Raw genomic sequence first — 15,624 nt, 5'->3', positions numbered from 1 at the left:
GCGCCACCTGGGAAGGGAGTGCTCGGCTGAAAAACATAGACATGAGCAGTCAGAAAATAGATCGCGGTGAGCCGTTTTTTGGAGTTACAAAACGTCGTGTAACTCAAAAACTAGGAGGGCTAGCAGCATAATTCTTGTACTGGGTGAATCAGCGGACTTTGGTGTATTTTGACTGCAATTTTCATAGCTCTTTGTACCTCCGTCGCGGAGATATGACGAGAGAAGAAACGGCTTCATTTCCAGAGTTTGAAGACTGAGAGAAGGACAGATTTCCACCCCTCAAACAAACGTAATTCATTGCTCAACGGTAAGATAACTGTAAAAACTGATTCCACTGTGAGTGTCAGCAGTGTCTGAAGATATATTGGCACAAGCCTCATGTCCTAACTTTGCTTTGTTCAAGAGATATGGCGATTTTAAAATGCCTCCTGTTACAGAATTTCAGCTCTGAATTTCAAAACCTCCCTATAGACTTTGAATGGGGAGTAACCTGAGCATATGTCACTTCGAGGTGAATTGCGAAAAAACGGTAAATCTCACAATAAAGACAGTAACATTGTCTGAAAGCCAGCAAAAATACCTATGTTTTGATGTATAATTTGTGGGGGTTGAGTGGAAATTGAGCGAGTAGCAAGAAGTTGTTCGGACATGAAGAGAAAATTCAGAACAGACCAGCACTCACTCTGAGTTAATTGCATAGCAACCATAGCAACGCATGTATTTTCTGAAAAATCACAATTTTGCAACTGAAAACTTAAAGAGGTATAAAATTAAAACGGTAGAAGATCTGAAAAAGCTGAATCACACAAGAATAGCCCAATAATCTGAGAACATTTTAAAGTTTGAATGGAGTTTCTAGGTGAAAGTATGAGGAAGCAGTTAAGTTTCAAAACCAAGCAAGTTTTAGCAGAATTGTGGAAGTTTTCCATTCATTTCAATGGGACAAATTAAAGGAAAAAAGTGTAATATTTTAAAAAGTATAATAGTAATAAACACCAAAAGTCATAGCTGGCATTAGCAGAAAGAGCAGAACAGTTTAGAGTTTGAACTGAGAAAATCGGCTGAAAACTGAGGGAGTAGTTAATCGGCAAAAAACGTACGGAAGCAACTAGAGGAATAATAAAGAACTAGAAAAATCTGCATTTCCTGCGAAAATGCTGTGTGGATGCCTTAACGCTGAAGCTGTCTGCTGAAAATGACTGAAAAAGATGAAAAGCTGCTAAAAATTGTATGGCAGTAAAGAAACTGAAAAATTCTGCTGAAAAGAGCTGAAGAAGCAGAATTTTTTGCTGAAAAGCGGTGAAAAGGCAAAGATTCTGCTTAAAAGGGGTAAAGAAATTTGTACTGAAAAGAGGTGAAAAAGTTTCTTCTGAAATGACCAGAAGATACTGAGACTTGTACTGATAAGAGGTGAAAGGCTGAAAATTCTGCTTAAATCTGCTGATCAGTTTTGATTTCAATATGGATATTTTCGATGTGTTTGCGAGCAACAGGAATATAGTGTGGTTTGTTAAAACACAGTGTGATGATATCTCCGTAATTACCCTCTATTCTGACAGTACGCAGTAGGGGAAAGTAGCTATTACCCACGAGCTGTAAGGCAGCTATATCAGAATAACAGAATAGATGATAACACCCTGCCTTTATATCTGCAGGATATGGGGCAAATTTGCGCTCGAATTGCTGCCAGACACCTACAGGTACACCAAGCATATATGCGAGAGGCGGGAAAAACCTGAGTTGATATATGCCCCCAGCTGTGAATTCAAACTTTTTAACAGTTGGGTGATATTTTAGATAAATATCCGAGTCGAGACTCCTGAGGCAGGCTTCAACCTCTGCTCTCAACGTGTTAGCATCCTCATAAAAGCCGGCGCGTATTTTCGTTTTAATAACGTCATCAGACCTCTGCTCAGCATCACCCTTTTTCCTCCATTCAAAATAAGCCTTATCATACGGGAGATTAAGCCATGTATATGGATGTGAAATTTCAGTGAGAGCCACCTCCCACGCCCCATCAAGATTGAGATGCTGGGCGAGATCCACACGGAAGCAGCTACTGGTGTTATTTTTAAATACATTCAAACTTGCGTTTGATGGAAGCGTGACGTAAAACCCCTGCGACCTGACAGCCATTGCTGACCCTTTACCAAGGTTACGAAGGTGTGTGTGAGGTCCGGCGTTTGTTATGCGATGTTTTTAAGCTCACTGGCTTTAACCCAGCTATTAAACTTTTCAGGCCAGTTCCTCCATTTGACCAGGAAATAAATCTGTCCCCTCTGTTTACGTTTTGAGAGAATTTTGTCTAGGTGATAGAGCTTATCCTTGACAAGAGCGATTTTCTGCAGTTCATGCTCGTAAAAACTACCGATAATTTCTTCCCCATCGTAATCTTTGATTTTATAAACAGGAGGGTCTCTAGGTATGCATTGATCAATAGTAAATACCTCGCTTGTGAACGTTTGCTCATACCGCTTATCGAACACACCTCTAACTTTAGACAGCCTGGCATGATCTCCCTTTTTAAATTTCATGGGCTTTTTTCTACAACGAGAAGAAGTGCCATATAGGTTTTGAAATACTAACGCTGCGTTGTCTGAATTTACTTGATTCGGGGCCATTTTTATGGAACGATGATAACTAGTGTTATAGCTGTGTAATAAATCTTGTAACACATCGATATATCTATGTGTATTTGCAGCAGTGAAATATCTATACATTTTACTTTTAAGAGTTCTATTAAACCTTTCACAGACTGAGGCTTTTAGATCGCTCCCTGTAGCAAAATGATTTATACCATGCTTTTTCATTAAGGATTGAAAACTGGAATTAAAAAATTCCTTTCCACTATCTGTTTGTAGCTTTTGAGGAATTTGGCTATCTTTTAAGACAGACTCAAAAGCCTTAGTGACCTGAACGCCTGTTTTGTTTTTCAAGACTCTTGCATATGCTTTTTTAGAGAAAACATCTATAACTATAAGTAAATATTGATAGCCATCGTTATGCTCAGCTAACGCCCTCATATCACAAAGGTCTGCTTGAAATTGATTAAGAGGTCTGGGGACAAACACACGGTTTCTCGGAAAGCGCAGGCGTGCAGCTCGGTGTAAGGTGTAAGCGTCCTGTTCTGCGAGGAAATTTTGAGCTGTTTGCGCGTTTATCTTTGTACCAGTTTCATCCTGTACGCTTTTAATCAATTTTTGCACTCCGCAAAAACTACCAGGGTGAGATGGTTCGTAATATGCGCGTTTCAATAGAATCTGCTCTGCCATGTCTGATCTTTGAAGTTATGTTTAACTATGGTTTTATTTCATGATCGAGCGGTTACTTATGTCATGTAACGAGTTTACAAAAATATTTTATTTGATGTAATGAAAAACATTACACTTTGATTCTAGTGAAACAAAACTAATGAGTTTGATTCTTGCAATGCTTTTCCAAAAAGGTTTTATTTCACGTAATGGTTTTCCAAAACAGTTTTATTTGATGAAATTAAAACATTACTTTTGATTCTAGTAAAAACAAAATAATGAGTTTGATTCTTGCAATGCTTTTCCAAAAAGGTTTTATTTCATGTAACGGTTTTCCATAAACAATTTATTTGATGTAATGAAACACAATACATTTGAAGTAAAAAACAAAAATAACTGAATAGTAAGAAAAACTGAACAGTAAGAATTGACAAGAAAGCTAAAAACAAGAAAAATAATAGGCAAGAGAAGAAAAAAATTCTAGGACAGCCACAGTGAGTAATTGTCATCTAGTACTTGATCGATATTGCTGCAGGTAACTTCTGTGACGCTGGCGTCAATTTCTTGCAGTGCAGTCTCTATGTCTCGGGCATCTCTGAGTTCAAAGAGATACCCTTGGGCCACACCTCTGACTTGCTCTTGCTTCTGGAGCAGCGAGTTGATAAGGTACTTGACAGTTAATTTTATAAGTCCAAAAACAGCAGTGGGGAGTAGAGTCGCGGCCTCATGGTTGTCCACGGGCGAAGGCTGTCCACGGCTCTCTCCGGGGTGGGGATCATTGTCTTGAGGCTCTCGGAAAAGAACCCTGGCACACAGGGTCGCCCAAAGCCCACAGCGAGGCACCGGAGACTGAGCTGGTTACGGGGGTCTGCTCCGGTGATTGCCAGCCGAGTTGAGGGTGGCTGGTCGAGTTCCAACCTTGAGGTGATGAGGCCGGAGATGATGAGGCCTGATGGGGGCTCAATGTTGGTGTATAAGCAGCTGATGGTCGGAGGGATGAAGGAGAAAGAGCAGAGGGCGTCCCAAAGCTGTGGTGAGTCATGGTTGTTTTTTAGACGATGTGGAGGAGACAGCCGTTGCGGTTTTTAAAAGGACAGAGGAGGAGGAGGCGGGGTAAGGGGGGACCGGATGAGGGGCGAGGTTATGTAGAACGCTGAGGGTTATTTCCGACCAGGACCAAGTCAATTGTACTTTTACTTAGCTTAAAAAGCTCTAATATTCTTGCATTCTTCTCACCCACCATCTTCAGCCAGTCCTGAGTGGGAATCCGAAGCAATGTGTTGAAAACACCGGACTGGGTGTTTGTAAGGTCCAGCACAAAATCATCCTTGCGAGTGTCATCGGTTGTTTGACGACTAGCTCTGCAGATCCACCTGCAAAACAGAGTGCTCTTGGTCTCCCATTGTGTGTATGTCACGGTTTTACTCGTCGTGTTTAAGGGCCGGTGCTGATTGAATGGTGGAAACGCGTGGGCCTCTTTGAAAACCGGATGCGTCTGCGTCTGCTGGTCCCTGGTTCGCGGTTGCTGCGTTTCCCGCAGGCTCTTCTGGACTTCAGGGGTAGTGATGAAGGTCAGAACAGCCCAGTCAGAGGAAGTAAAGGTGATCCGCGGTGTGAGTGGACCAAAACTCTCGCCCGCTTTTAGTTGGTAGAAATAGATTTCGCACTCTGGGAGGCTGAAAGCATAGCCCCAAAACCCCCCAGTGTTGAGACGGAATCTCTCCTCCAACGGGATAGCAGATGCTGGCTGCACCCTGCAAAGATGCATTCGTCTGAGTTCTGCTGGCGCGGCGTAGGCTCTGTAGCTGGTTACGGGGGTCTGAGAGACCACAGTGAGGTTGGTAGGTCTGGCAGCCATATTGTTTGTGAAAAAAAGACAAAACTTGCTTGTTTTTTCTGAGAGAAAAAAAAAACAGTTGAATTTAAGCCGAAATTTTAGATTATTTATCCTGAATGCCAGCAAGAGAATAAACCTATCGCTGAGAAGGTAAATCCGAGCTGAGTGCGATTGGCTAACCGGGGTGCGAGTGGAGCCGCCCCTTTGTTATGTGATTGGCAGCGGGGCGAGTAACGGTGCGCACACACCGAACGCGAAAGAGGCGGCCAGAGCGTCAGGTTCACATGTAAAGTCAATGGAAAGAGTGCGATTGCGCATCCGGTGAAAATGCGGAAGCAGATTTGCTTCGCGAAAACGCCAAAACCCGTGAAACGCGCGTCAGTGTACCGCGTGGGGCGCGTGTGACTCGCGAAGAAAAAGATTGTGTGTTGCATTTTGTGCACACGCTCGAGTTGGAAAATCTGAACTCCGGCGTCAAATCGCGCCGTGACAACCAATCAGGAGCCTGGTGACGTGGCTGTAACTAGGTCAAAGGGGCAGATCCAGCCAAAACCCTTCATTCGTCACTCAGTATGGAGGAAAAGCTCATCAGTGCCGTGGCTAATCATCCAGAGCTAAATGATGCTAGTTGCTACTTCTACCGAGACAGGAATAAAACGGACCTAGCTTGGAGGCACATTAGTGAGGAGATTGGGCAACCTGGTAAGTTCATTCATTCTGCTTTTTAATTTCCAGACTGACCCGATGAAACCGTGCAAAAGCTAGCAAGCCCGCCTACTGTCCCGATATTTTCCCACTGATGTACAAATACCATTCCGCTAACAAGATAATGTGTTTATTCAGAGGACATCTGCAGCACAACACATGTGGCACAACTTCCTCCCACATTTCCGGTCCACGCGCGTGGAAAGATGCAATTTTGAGGCACGGTGGATTTTCCCTGGACACGCATTGAGGTGCGAATGTGCACGCGTGACATTAGGGGTGTTTGGAGCGTTTTTGCTCGCCTCTATCGCGTTCGGTGTGAACGCACCGTTAGGCACGCCTGCGAGGCGGAGCTGGTCTCCTGGGCAAATTTCGAACGAAGAGCCAGAATCATTAAGCAGCAGATGTGGAGCGATCAAGAAGGAAAAATTGTGCGCTGGCCGCGGCTCGGTGCGATTAATAGTGAAAGGAGAACTTAGACTCTGTGCTGAATTTGAGACGGAGCTAGTAGAGGGCTGGTTTGAAGAAAAAAGACTAAGGATTTTTTCAGGATTTCCCCTGTTATCGAATATAAGGTTTTGGGAATAGAGTTCTTTTTTAATAGTTCTTTTTGGGGGAAGAAAAAGCAATGAGCTATGAACTAGCATATTTTGGATGAAAATCATAATTTTTATTAATATCATATTTTTTTATGAATATCATATTTTTATTACTTCCTTTATTACTTCCTTTATCACTTCCTGAGCTCATGAAAAATTTATTGGTGGGGCCATAAAACACTCAGTTTGACATAAGGGGCCTAATATCCCTCCTGCTGTGTAATGCTCAAATATCTACTTAATTTATCAAAATATCACATATTTGCAAAAGTGCTTCCACATTTTCGGAGAGCTCTGTTATCCACCAGCGCGATAGCTGACCGGAAGGTCAAGGCTCGATAGAGCCGGCGAGCACAGCTAACTCCTGGCGTATCGTTTTCAACCTCCCTGCGGTCTTCTGCTACTCAGGTTTAACATGATATTGTAGTGGGCCAGGGCTGTTTGGGGTTTGTTCTGTTATTACAATTATGTGTTTGTTGTCATGTTGTTATGGTGACGAGTGACGCGCTCTCTCGGCGACTGTGTTTCCGGTGAGAGAGTGCCTTTTTTGTTGTTGTTGTGGTTGCCGCGCTGAGCAGTTGGCTAGCGGCAGTGTTCTCGCGCAGAGATTAATAAACGGCTGTGCTCCAAAGGAACCTCTGTCTCCTCCGTGTCTGAGCTCACCACAATATATATAGTTAGTTAGTTAGTTATTTATGGCTATGGATTGAAAATACCTCCCACACCCCACCCTACCCCACCCCTAACGGCTGCACCTCCCGAAAACTTTTGTCTAGGCTCTTATCTCACGTTTTTATTTCAAAAAATCAACAGAAAATTTCTCAGACATAGTTTTATATAGGGGTTTTAAGGCTGTGGTGTTTTAAGTAACATGAGCCCAGCGGCAGCAGCAACGCTAGGCTAACACTAACTAGCTAGCAAGATTATAAACCTGGTGCTAAACTAAGAGAAGCCACAAAATCAGTTTGAATAAGAGTAAACGTTTACTCACCAAGTCAGTGTATCAGGTAAAGATCCACAGCAATGACAACAATAATCTCTTGAGCTGACGCTTCTCCAGGTTTGCTCAACATATTCCATAACAAATGCACCGTGAACATGCGGACTGATCCACGAGGGAGGAGGATGGTAGTCACGTGGCATTTTCTCTATGTGGATAACACCCAAATTTACATCCCGATAAAAATAAATTATGTAAACTCCCCTAAACCACTACTAAGTGTCTGAAATATATCAAAGCATGAATGACCTGATTTTTTTTTCAATGACAGTAAGACTATGGTCACTGTGGTGTCTATGCTGTTCTCTCAGTGGGTTCCAGTTTGTTTTAGCATCCTTTCTAACCTGTGTTCCAGTGATGATTCCCCATGATGGTCATCATCCTGCCATGTTGGTCTGCTCTGACATCACTACTGCGAATGCAATGGCAGCAGCTGATTGGCTTAAGAAGACTTTACAAGACCACATGGAGCCCAGGGGAGTCACTGTCAGCTCTGAGTGCAGGTAGAGATGATGAGGAGGCAGATATTTTGAGAAAGACACGCTCAGGTTTCAGGATGGGTTTATTTGTAATGTTTGTGTTTAAATAGATCACATGTCAGTTTTTAGTTTTCCATACACTACCGCATATAGAGTAAAGAAGATTTTATTTTGTTTTCCTGTATGAATTACAGTAAATACATCAAGCTCAGTGTCAGGACTGTCATTTTTGATGAGTCATTCAGGACTTTTAATTACAGGAGTTCATCTTTTTAATACAACTGCTCCTATTTATTTGCAGTGGGCACATTCACTGTTTTATAAAAGTGCAATGACACTTAATAGAAAATGTTTCAGTTTCTGTGCAGCCAGAAAATTAAAGATTATTCCTACTGTGGAAAAAACCCCTGCTGTGTGAAAGAGTAAATAAAAATGCAGGTAAACAGTTCACACCTATTTATTTATGAATGCATTACACAAGATGAGGACAGGGGCCCCTCAGCCCCCACCAGCAGACTCTGGGACCAGTGTTGGTTAAAGCAGTACAGGTTTGTACAGGTCCTGGTTTAAAGCGGTCAGACCTGTTCTAACGATGAGCCGTCTCCTTGTTTTCTCTGTCTGTGCACCAGGACTGATGCTGGTTCCCAGTAGCTGATCCTGATTGTGGACCTGGACCTGGTTCTGCTTCTGTCTGTCAGCTGAAAGAAAAATCAGCAGCTGCTGGAAGCTCTGTGTTTGATCCAGACTGAATATGAACTGTGGTGGATGTGCTGGAGCCTCAGTGGTGGAGTCATCATGTATGTGAACAGGGTTAGGTCTGGGACACAGTGTGACTAAGAACTCTCTTTTTGTTCTTACTTTATGGCTTTATCGAGATATGAATTTTGGGTCTTATCGTCCAGTCCTAGTTCACACACACACACACACACACACACACACACACGCACAAATGTAGAGATGAACCCAGACTCTGAGGCTCACACTGTCAGCTGTTTGTTGGATTTTTACTTCCTGATTCTTTTCTCAATAAATCCATTTCCACAGTCATGTGATTCCTGTCTTCTTTCGAACCCTGTAAAATGACAGAGAGCTGATTGGCTCTGCAGCGTGGGCCTGTGTGTACTTTGCTGTTAATAAAGTTAAGCAGATCAAAGAGACAGCACACTATTAAATCCTGTTATTTTGAATTCTCTTTTGGCGACAGAGAAAGACTGGACTCAGAGTGGTCAAGCTCAAAAAATGATCTTTATTTTACATTTCCGGAAATGGAGACCTGAACACACGAACACACACTCTCAGGTCTGAAAGCATTAGAAGCCAGCATGGTTATATAGTTCTGCTGCACGTCACACACACAGTTTACTTAGTTCCGCTTTTCTATACTTCCTGTTCTCTTCACAAGACGCGCAGTCTACTCTGTTACTTTTGGCCTACATTCTAACTCACAACTACACTGGGCTCTACAAAACAATATAAACAGAAAATAAGCATTAAGAATATATATTTCAATTCAATTCAATAAAACTTTATTGATCCTGAAGGTTGGCCCCGAAGGAAATTGGGTTAAGGCTGCCGACCTTTGCCAGCGCCGACTTACCCTTCCGACCATATATTCATTACACAAACATCACATGGGGAAGACAGGTCAGAGGGGTATAACATGGAAAAGCACAACATGAGGAAAGATAAGGAGAAAAAAATAACTCCCCCCAGACTGAGCTCCAATAGGGAGATCAGTTTGGGAACAGAAAAAAAACACCTCTGCACATAGCACATGAAAAAACTCTTAATACACCAAAGAAACACATGACAAGCAACAGGGGTGGGTAAAGGGTGAGAGACAGCTGATGAAGACAGTACATCCGGGCCCGCAGCCTATGCGCTGGTCTCCATGATCCACCTGAGGGGAATAAGCGTCGAAGGCGTTTGGAGGGGGGATGAGTGTACATCAGCATGTGTACATATGTCTGTGTGTGTGTGTGTGTGTCCAGAGTTCAGCTGAGACAGTGTCCTTCACCCTGCCAGGCTAAGTAAACAGTCTTCCAGCCAACCCAGGTGGCCTTGCATAGAATGGGAAGAACAGTCAAACCACAGTCGTTATCAGGGTGTTGTTGTTCAGCTCCAGCCTTGAGCCCACAGCTGGCGCCGAAGGGGCATCCGCATGAAGTGATGGTGGTTTTTACTTTAGTGCGAACAACTCATATGAATTTCAAAGCTGTTCTAACAGTCCAACACTGGTCTCTCAATCTCCTGTTGTAGAGCGGTGAGCTTCTCCATGATGTTATCAAACTTACGCTCTGTGATGTTGTCATTCTTGTGCTCAAAGAGCCGATTCTGAGAACTCACAACCGCAGTGAGCTTCTCCAAGATGTAATCCAATTTGCGCTCAGAGGTGTTATTCCGAGCGAGCCACTCCAGATGTAATCAGTTTGTACTCAGAGGTCTTACTCTGAGTGTTCACGGCAGCCGTGAGCTTCTCCAAGATGTTATCCATGCTGCACTCAATGAGCTCATTTTGAGAAACTCACGCCTCGTCCCATCATTTAAATCCCAGCGGGCAGCCTTGTGGGGGTTTGAACAGCTGGTTCCGCTTTCTTAATTCTTCGATAAGCCAGGGCCAAGCCAGCTCCGATCAGCCAGAAGCCTGTTATCATGGTTCCGAATAGTTAGATATCTTCAGCACTCAGGCTCACCCGAGCCCAGACTTCTCGTTGAGCAAAGGGTGTCAATTGCATTCAGGGACCAGATGATCAAATCCATAATTTCTCTTTAGGTTTTAGAGAACAGACTGTGAGAGAGTGTTCCAGGGAAAAGAAATACAAAAAACACGAGACTAGACAAGGACACAAGAGGCTAAGCAGGGAAGCTAAGGGAGAGGAGAGGAGGAGGGAAAAAAAAGTGCGACCACCTTTGTCAAGAGCAAATGACGAGTATATCGTAACAACACACTGACCTCTGACCCCTGTGAGGAGCCAATCACAGCAGACCAAATATTGAAACCCACATCCTGACCCTGACTCCATGATGAAGCTCTGGATCCTGAACTGAGAGCACCCGGAGCTCAAACGGAGGGTCGGAGGTGAAGGTGAGAAGCTCCTGAGCTCCTTCTAAAACCAAGGACAGGAGCTCCAGTGCTTCCTTTGTTCCTTTATCATTTATTAGACAAAGGAGTGATGGGAGCAGAGTTTCTGACCTCTGATAAACTTGGTGCTTTTACTAAGACTCCTGAACAGCTTAAATCTCATCTTTTGTACTGAACCCAGTCAAGGTTTTGTATTGATGAAGCATCTTCTGCACTTCTTTATGAAGCTGAAGATGAGTGTTTTTACATATACTATATGTGCTTAAGAACACCATCAATAACTATAAAAAGGCCACATCATTGGTGAGCAACTCACATACTTTCTCTTTTAACTCAAGTAAAATATGGGTATTTTGTGACACTCACTCTTTCTTTCTTTTTCTCTGTGAGCTGCAGCTCACCAATGGACCAGTGTTACGCCCCTAGTCTAGAACAAACAAATGACAATACTAACCCTCGCTCCCTAACCCGGAAAACAGGAGAAAACTGTTCCAAAGAAAAAGGCAGCTCACCCCTTCCGCTTCAGTCTATGGGTGCCTAAGTACTAAGTTAATACACGAGGAGCGGCCCTCACAGGACACACTCACACAAACACACAGCAAAAGTATAGGCTGGAAACCAGGGCCAGGACCGCGTCGGCTGTTAACCTGCTCGCTCGCTTCTCTCTCTCTCTCTCCGGCGATAGCTGTCAGAGCTAAACACGGTGTTTCCACATGCTCTGACCAGGTGTCTGAGTAGACGACAATATCATCTAGATACACTTCACACTTGCGAACGCTTCCCAGCACAATATTCCTGAGCCGTTGGAATGTGGCGGGGGCGTTGCGCAACCCGAAAGGCATGACAGTGTACTGAAGAAAATGGTCAGGAGTTACAAAGGCAGAGATTTCGGCTGCACGTGATGTTAGAAGAACTTGCCAAATAGCCCTTTAACAAGTCCAGCTTAGTAACAAACTTCGCAGACCCGACCCTATCAACACAATCTTCCATTCTGGGAAGAGGATAGGAGTCAGGTTTGGTCACGCTGTTCACCTTCCGAAAATCTGTACAAAACCATGGGGTCTTATCCGCTTTGGGCACTAGGAGACATGGGGAACTCCATGCACTAGAGCTAGGAACATCAAGACAATTTTCCAACAGATAAGAAACTTCTGTCTGGAAAAGAGCACGTTTAGTGGGATTCACCCAGTAGGCGTGCTGTTTGATTGGAGGATGGTCCCCCACATCGATATCATGCTCCAGCACGGTGGTACAGGAAGGAGTGTCAGAGAAAAGATTAGGATGATTCTCAATCAACTGACACACGTCATTTCGAACATCATCATCTAAATCAGTTAAATATGACCTTAGGTCACTTAGGATTTCAGAGTTTCTAAGACGTGCGCAGCCCTCCGCACAACCGAAAACTAAATCATTACTTACTGGGTCATACCGGGCTTCGGAACCTGGCACCCCCACAGTTGCAACTGTTGACACACCACTAGCAAAGTAGGGCTTCATCATATTAATATGACACACACGACACTTTTTCCTTCGCTCTGGGGTGTCTATGACATAATCCGTGTCACTCAATTTCGCCTGCACTGTATACGGACCACTGAACTTTGCCTGAAGAGAGGAACCAGGGACCGGCAGCAGTGTTAAAACTTTATCACCAACCTCAAATTTCCTTTGCACAGCTTTCTTATCAAATTTCCTCTTCATCTTACACTGCGCGGCAACAAGAGCATCGCGTGCGATTGCACATGCCAGTCAGTCCATTGGTGAGCATGAGTACATACAGAGACATAGATGAAGACTTGGACCTGACAAAATCTTCAGTACTGAAAGCTGACCATTGAAAAAACTGTTAGAAGAAAAGCAAAAATAAACACATCAATAATCACATTTCATTTCATACCCAAAAAGTTCAAAGTTACATTTTAAGGGCTGCAAGTTTGTGATCATTGTTATTTTGACAGTTCAGATGAGCTGAAGAGGACGTACTGAAAAAGAGTGACACATGTGACACACAGGTGAGACAAGCTCCGCCTCCGTTCCCAAGTTACCATGGTTCTATCTTTCTCTCTGGAGGCTTCCTCGATGTCTGCCCACAACTCAGTTTGGCGAGGGAGGAGGAGGTGGGAGGAGCTCGGCGGGTGGAGCTGTAGCTGGTGATATCAGAGGATGAGGAAGCGGTAGGACCTTTCAGTGACCTCACAGATATGGTGATGAGGTATCGTCATGGATACCGGCGAGGCTGTGTGTTGCTGTGTGTGGGCGGAGTTATCGTGTTCACTGCTGGTAAACAGACGGACAGATCATTTTAACCGATTACTTTGATCATGTGACTAAAGTGAATGTGGCTTCTCCCTTCTAGCGTTCCTATTGACCTATGGCATTTTCAGTGGGCGATACCACAGCTCCCAAGCAGAGCAGGGCCAGCAGGTGGGTGGAGCTAAAGCACCTACAGAATGAGGGGCGGGGCTTTACCTGGGAGAGTTGAGATTGATGATGAGGTAGCTGCTACAGGATGAAGACAGCCACAACACAGTCAGGTACTGCTCACCTCATGAGCTCAGGAGCTCATTTCCTCACAGACTTTTCTCTGCAGTGCTTCAGGCAGCTGCAGATGGACCACACCTGGACTGAGACACTGTACTCCACACTGAAGTTCCCCGACAGGTAACAGTCAGAGAAGCCCCGCCTACATTCAGGACAGACCAGCAACAACATGATCCACCATACACGTAACATGTCACATCAGGATACCTTTGGGTCTTAAACAGATGCAGAAGAATGAAGATCTTCAGCCAGTGTAGTCCCAGCACATCCTGAATATGCGCTCAGTGAAAGAACCACAGCTTTAAACATGAGGTCAGACTCTAGAGCTGATCCAGGATGAGCTGATTTAAAACTTTAATAAAAAATCCTAGTGAAGAGCTGATGAATTAAACTTTGCTGTCTGATTAAAAACTACTGAAAGTGATTCTGGTGAATCACAGTATTTTCTTCATGTAGAAATATGAAGGTTTCCTGCTTCCAGCTCAAATGTATGACAGTATAAATACACTGCACGAGTTCAGTCATCACTGCTAGGTTTCATCTGCTGGCCTAGCTCTGATCTGTGAGGCAGTTTTCTAATTAAAATCCATCAGTAAAGTGGAGAAAAAAATATCAACAGACTGACAGTGATCATTAGAGTCTCACGTACATCAGTGACCTTTAGCGTGAGTAAAACTGTAAAATGATGTGAGAGTCTTCAGGACTCTGAGCTCAGCACCACTGAGACTAAAAACTGTCATGGTCTCTGTGCCTGCCCCACAAGGCTACATGTTCTGTTTTGGTTCTCTCTCTCTCTCTCTCCCTCTCTGCCTGGGCGGAGCTCACTGCAGGCTCCCGCCCTTGGCCCACACACCTGTCATCAATCACCAGTCATCACCAGGAGCACTACTTGAGGCTGGGACACAGATCCTCTCATCGCTGGATGATTGTGCTTAACACGTTAGTGACCTTCTCAGCTCTTGTGATGTTAGCTTGTGTGAGATTAGTGACTTGGAGTAACTTGCCTTTTCCCTGTGTGTTAGTTTTCCTCCCTGGACCTGTGACCTCCCCGCTGTGTGGTTGTGTGTGAGTTGGAGTAAGAGGAGGAGACGAGTGCGCGAGCGTTTTCCCCTGGATCTTCCCTGGGACCCTTCTCCTACCCGGATTTCCCCCACTGTACATATTCTGCACTTGGTGTTGTAAATAAACTCTGTGTTGGAACTGACTACCCGCTCTGCGCTTGAGTCCCTGCACCAATTGTGACAAAAACAGATTAGTTTTTTTTTTTACTGCAGGCAGGTGTTGTTAGCATCTGCTGTGCTTGATTGATATTACTGGGGCTTACCTGAGCAGCCGCCAAGGTAACCTGCCCAGGTGTGACTGTGACTCACAGTGCTGTTCTGTGTCTCAGCCAGCTGTCAGGTCCATCCTGTCCTTGGCCCTGGCAGGGTCGGCTGCCGTACGTGTGCTGCATCTGTAACGCTTCCAGCTCTTCATAAATCACAGACGCTCAGAAAGGTTCGCTTTTCACGGTTTTTTCTGCAGAAGACATAGAAAACACACTCAACAGGTGTCTTCTGGTGGTACCTGCAATTGTAGTTCCCTCACAATGCAAACGCGCCTTGTGTTGACAGACTTACAATTAACTTTTTAATAAAGAAGAGATGGAAAATAATAATTTCTCAGATTTTACAGTCTGTCACACTGAACTTGTATACAAAAAGACATCTTATAACCCATAAAATACATTTCAAAATCGTATAAAACAAAATAACAGGATAACAGAAGTATTACCGGCTAAACATTTCCGTCTAGTGGACAAATTACGGTAGAGCACTACACTTTCGCATGCTTGAGCTTTACAGACAAAATGACCGTTAACAAGCGCACGTATCTGCAGAAGACATAGAAAACACACTGAACAGGTGTCTTCTGGTGGTACCCGCAATTGTAGCTCCTACAATGTAAAACAACATCACAAAAAGCTCAGAAAAACAGTAAGTCCAAACACATTTCCTGCTATGCGCAGCAACCACTGGGGGGCCGACAAAAGCTTACTGCCAAAGAGCATAAATACGGTAGAAACACTGTTTAACAGCAACCAGCCTTTGTTTCGGTTACACAGTAACATTCTAACATCAATATAAA

The 15,624-nt window shown here is 44.1% G+C and overlaps 1 protein-coding gene and 1 long non-coding RNA gene across 2 annotated transcripts in view; both read left to right on the top strand.

Annotated features, from left to right (window-relative positions):
- Nucleotides 1–7,899, top strand: part of LOC116316844 (H-2 class II histocompatibility antigen, E-S beta chain-like) — a 169,739-nt gene extending 161,840 nt beyond the window's left edge. Inside the window, exon 7 of the mRNA XM_039604456.1 lies at nucleotides 7,748–7,899. Within this exon, the coding sequence (XP_039460390.1) occupies nucleotides 7,748–7,899 (152 nt within the window). The remainder of the gene's footprint in view (nucleotides 1–7,747) is intronic.
- Nucleotides 7,900–14,335: 6,436 nt separating this feature from the next.
- On the top strand, nucleotides 14,336–14,701 carry LOC120433895. Its single transcript, XR_005608822.1, has 2 exons — nucleotides 14,336–14,436; nucleotides 14,520–14,701. It is a non-coding gene; the product is annotated as an uncharacterized LOC120433895 (long non-coding RNA).
- The last annotated feature ends 923 nt before the right edge of the window (nucleotides 14,702–15,624 follow it).

This window comes from Oreochromis aureus, linkage group 3 (genome assembly GCF_013358895.1).
Source record: "Oreochromis aureus strain Israel breed Guangdong linkage group 3, ZZ_aureus, whole genome shotgun sequence".
Lineage (NCBI taxonomy): Eukaryota > Metazoa > Chordata > Actinopteri > Cichliformes > Cichlidae > Oreochromis > Oreochromis aureus.
Note: the sequence above shows the minus strand (reverse complement) of the source record. Positions and strands in the feature narration are given on the sequence as shown.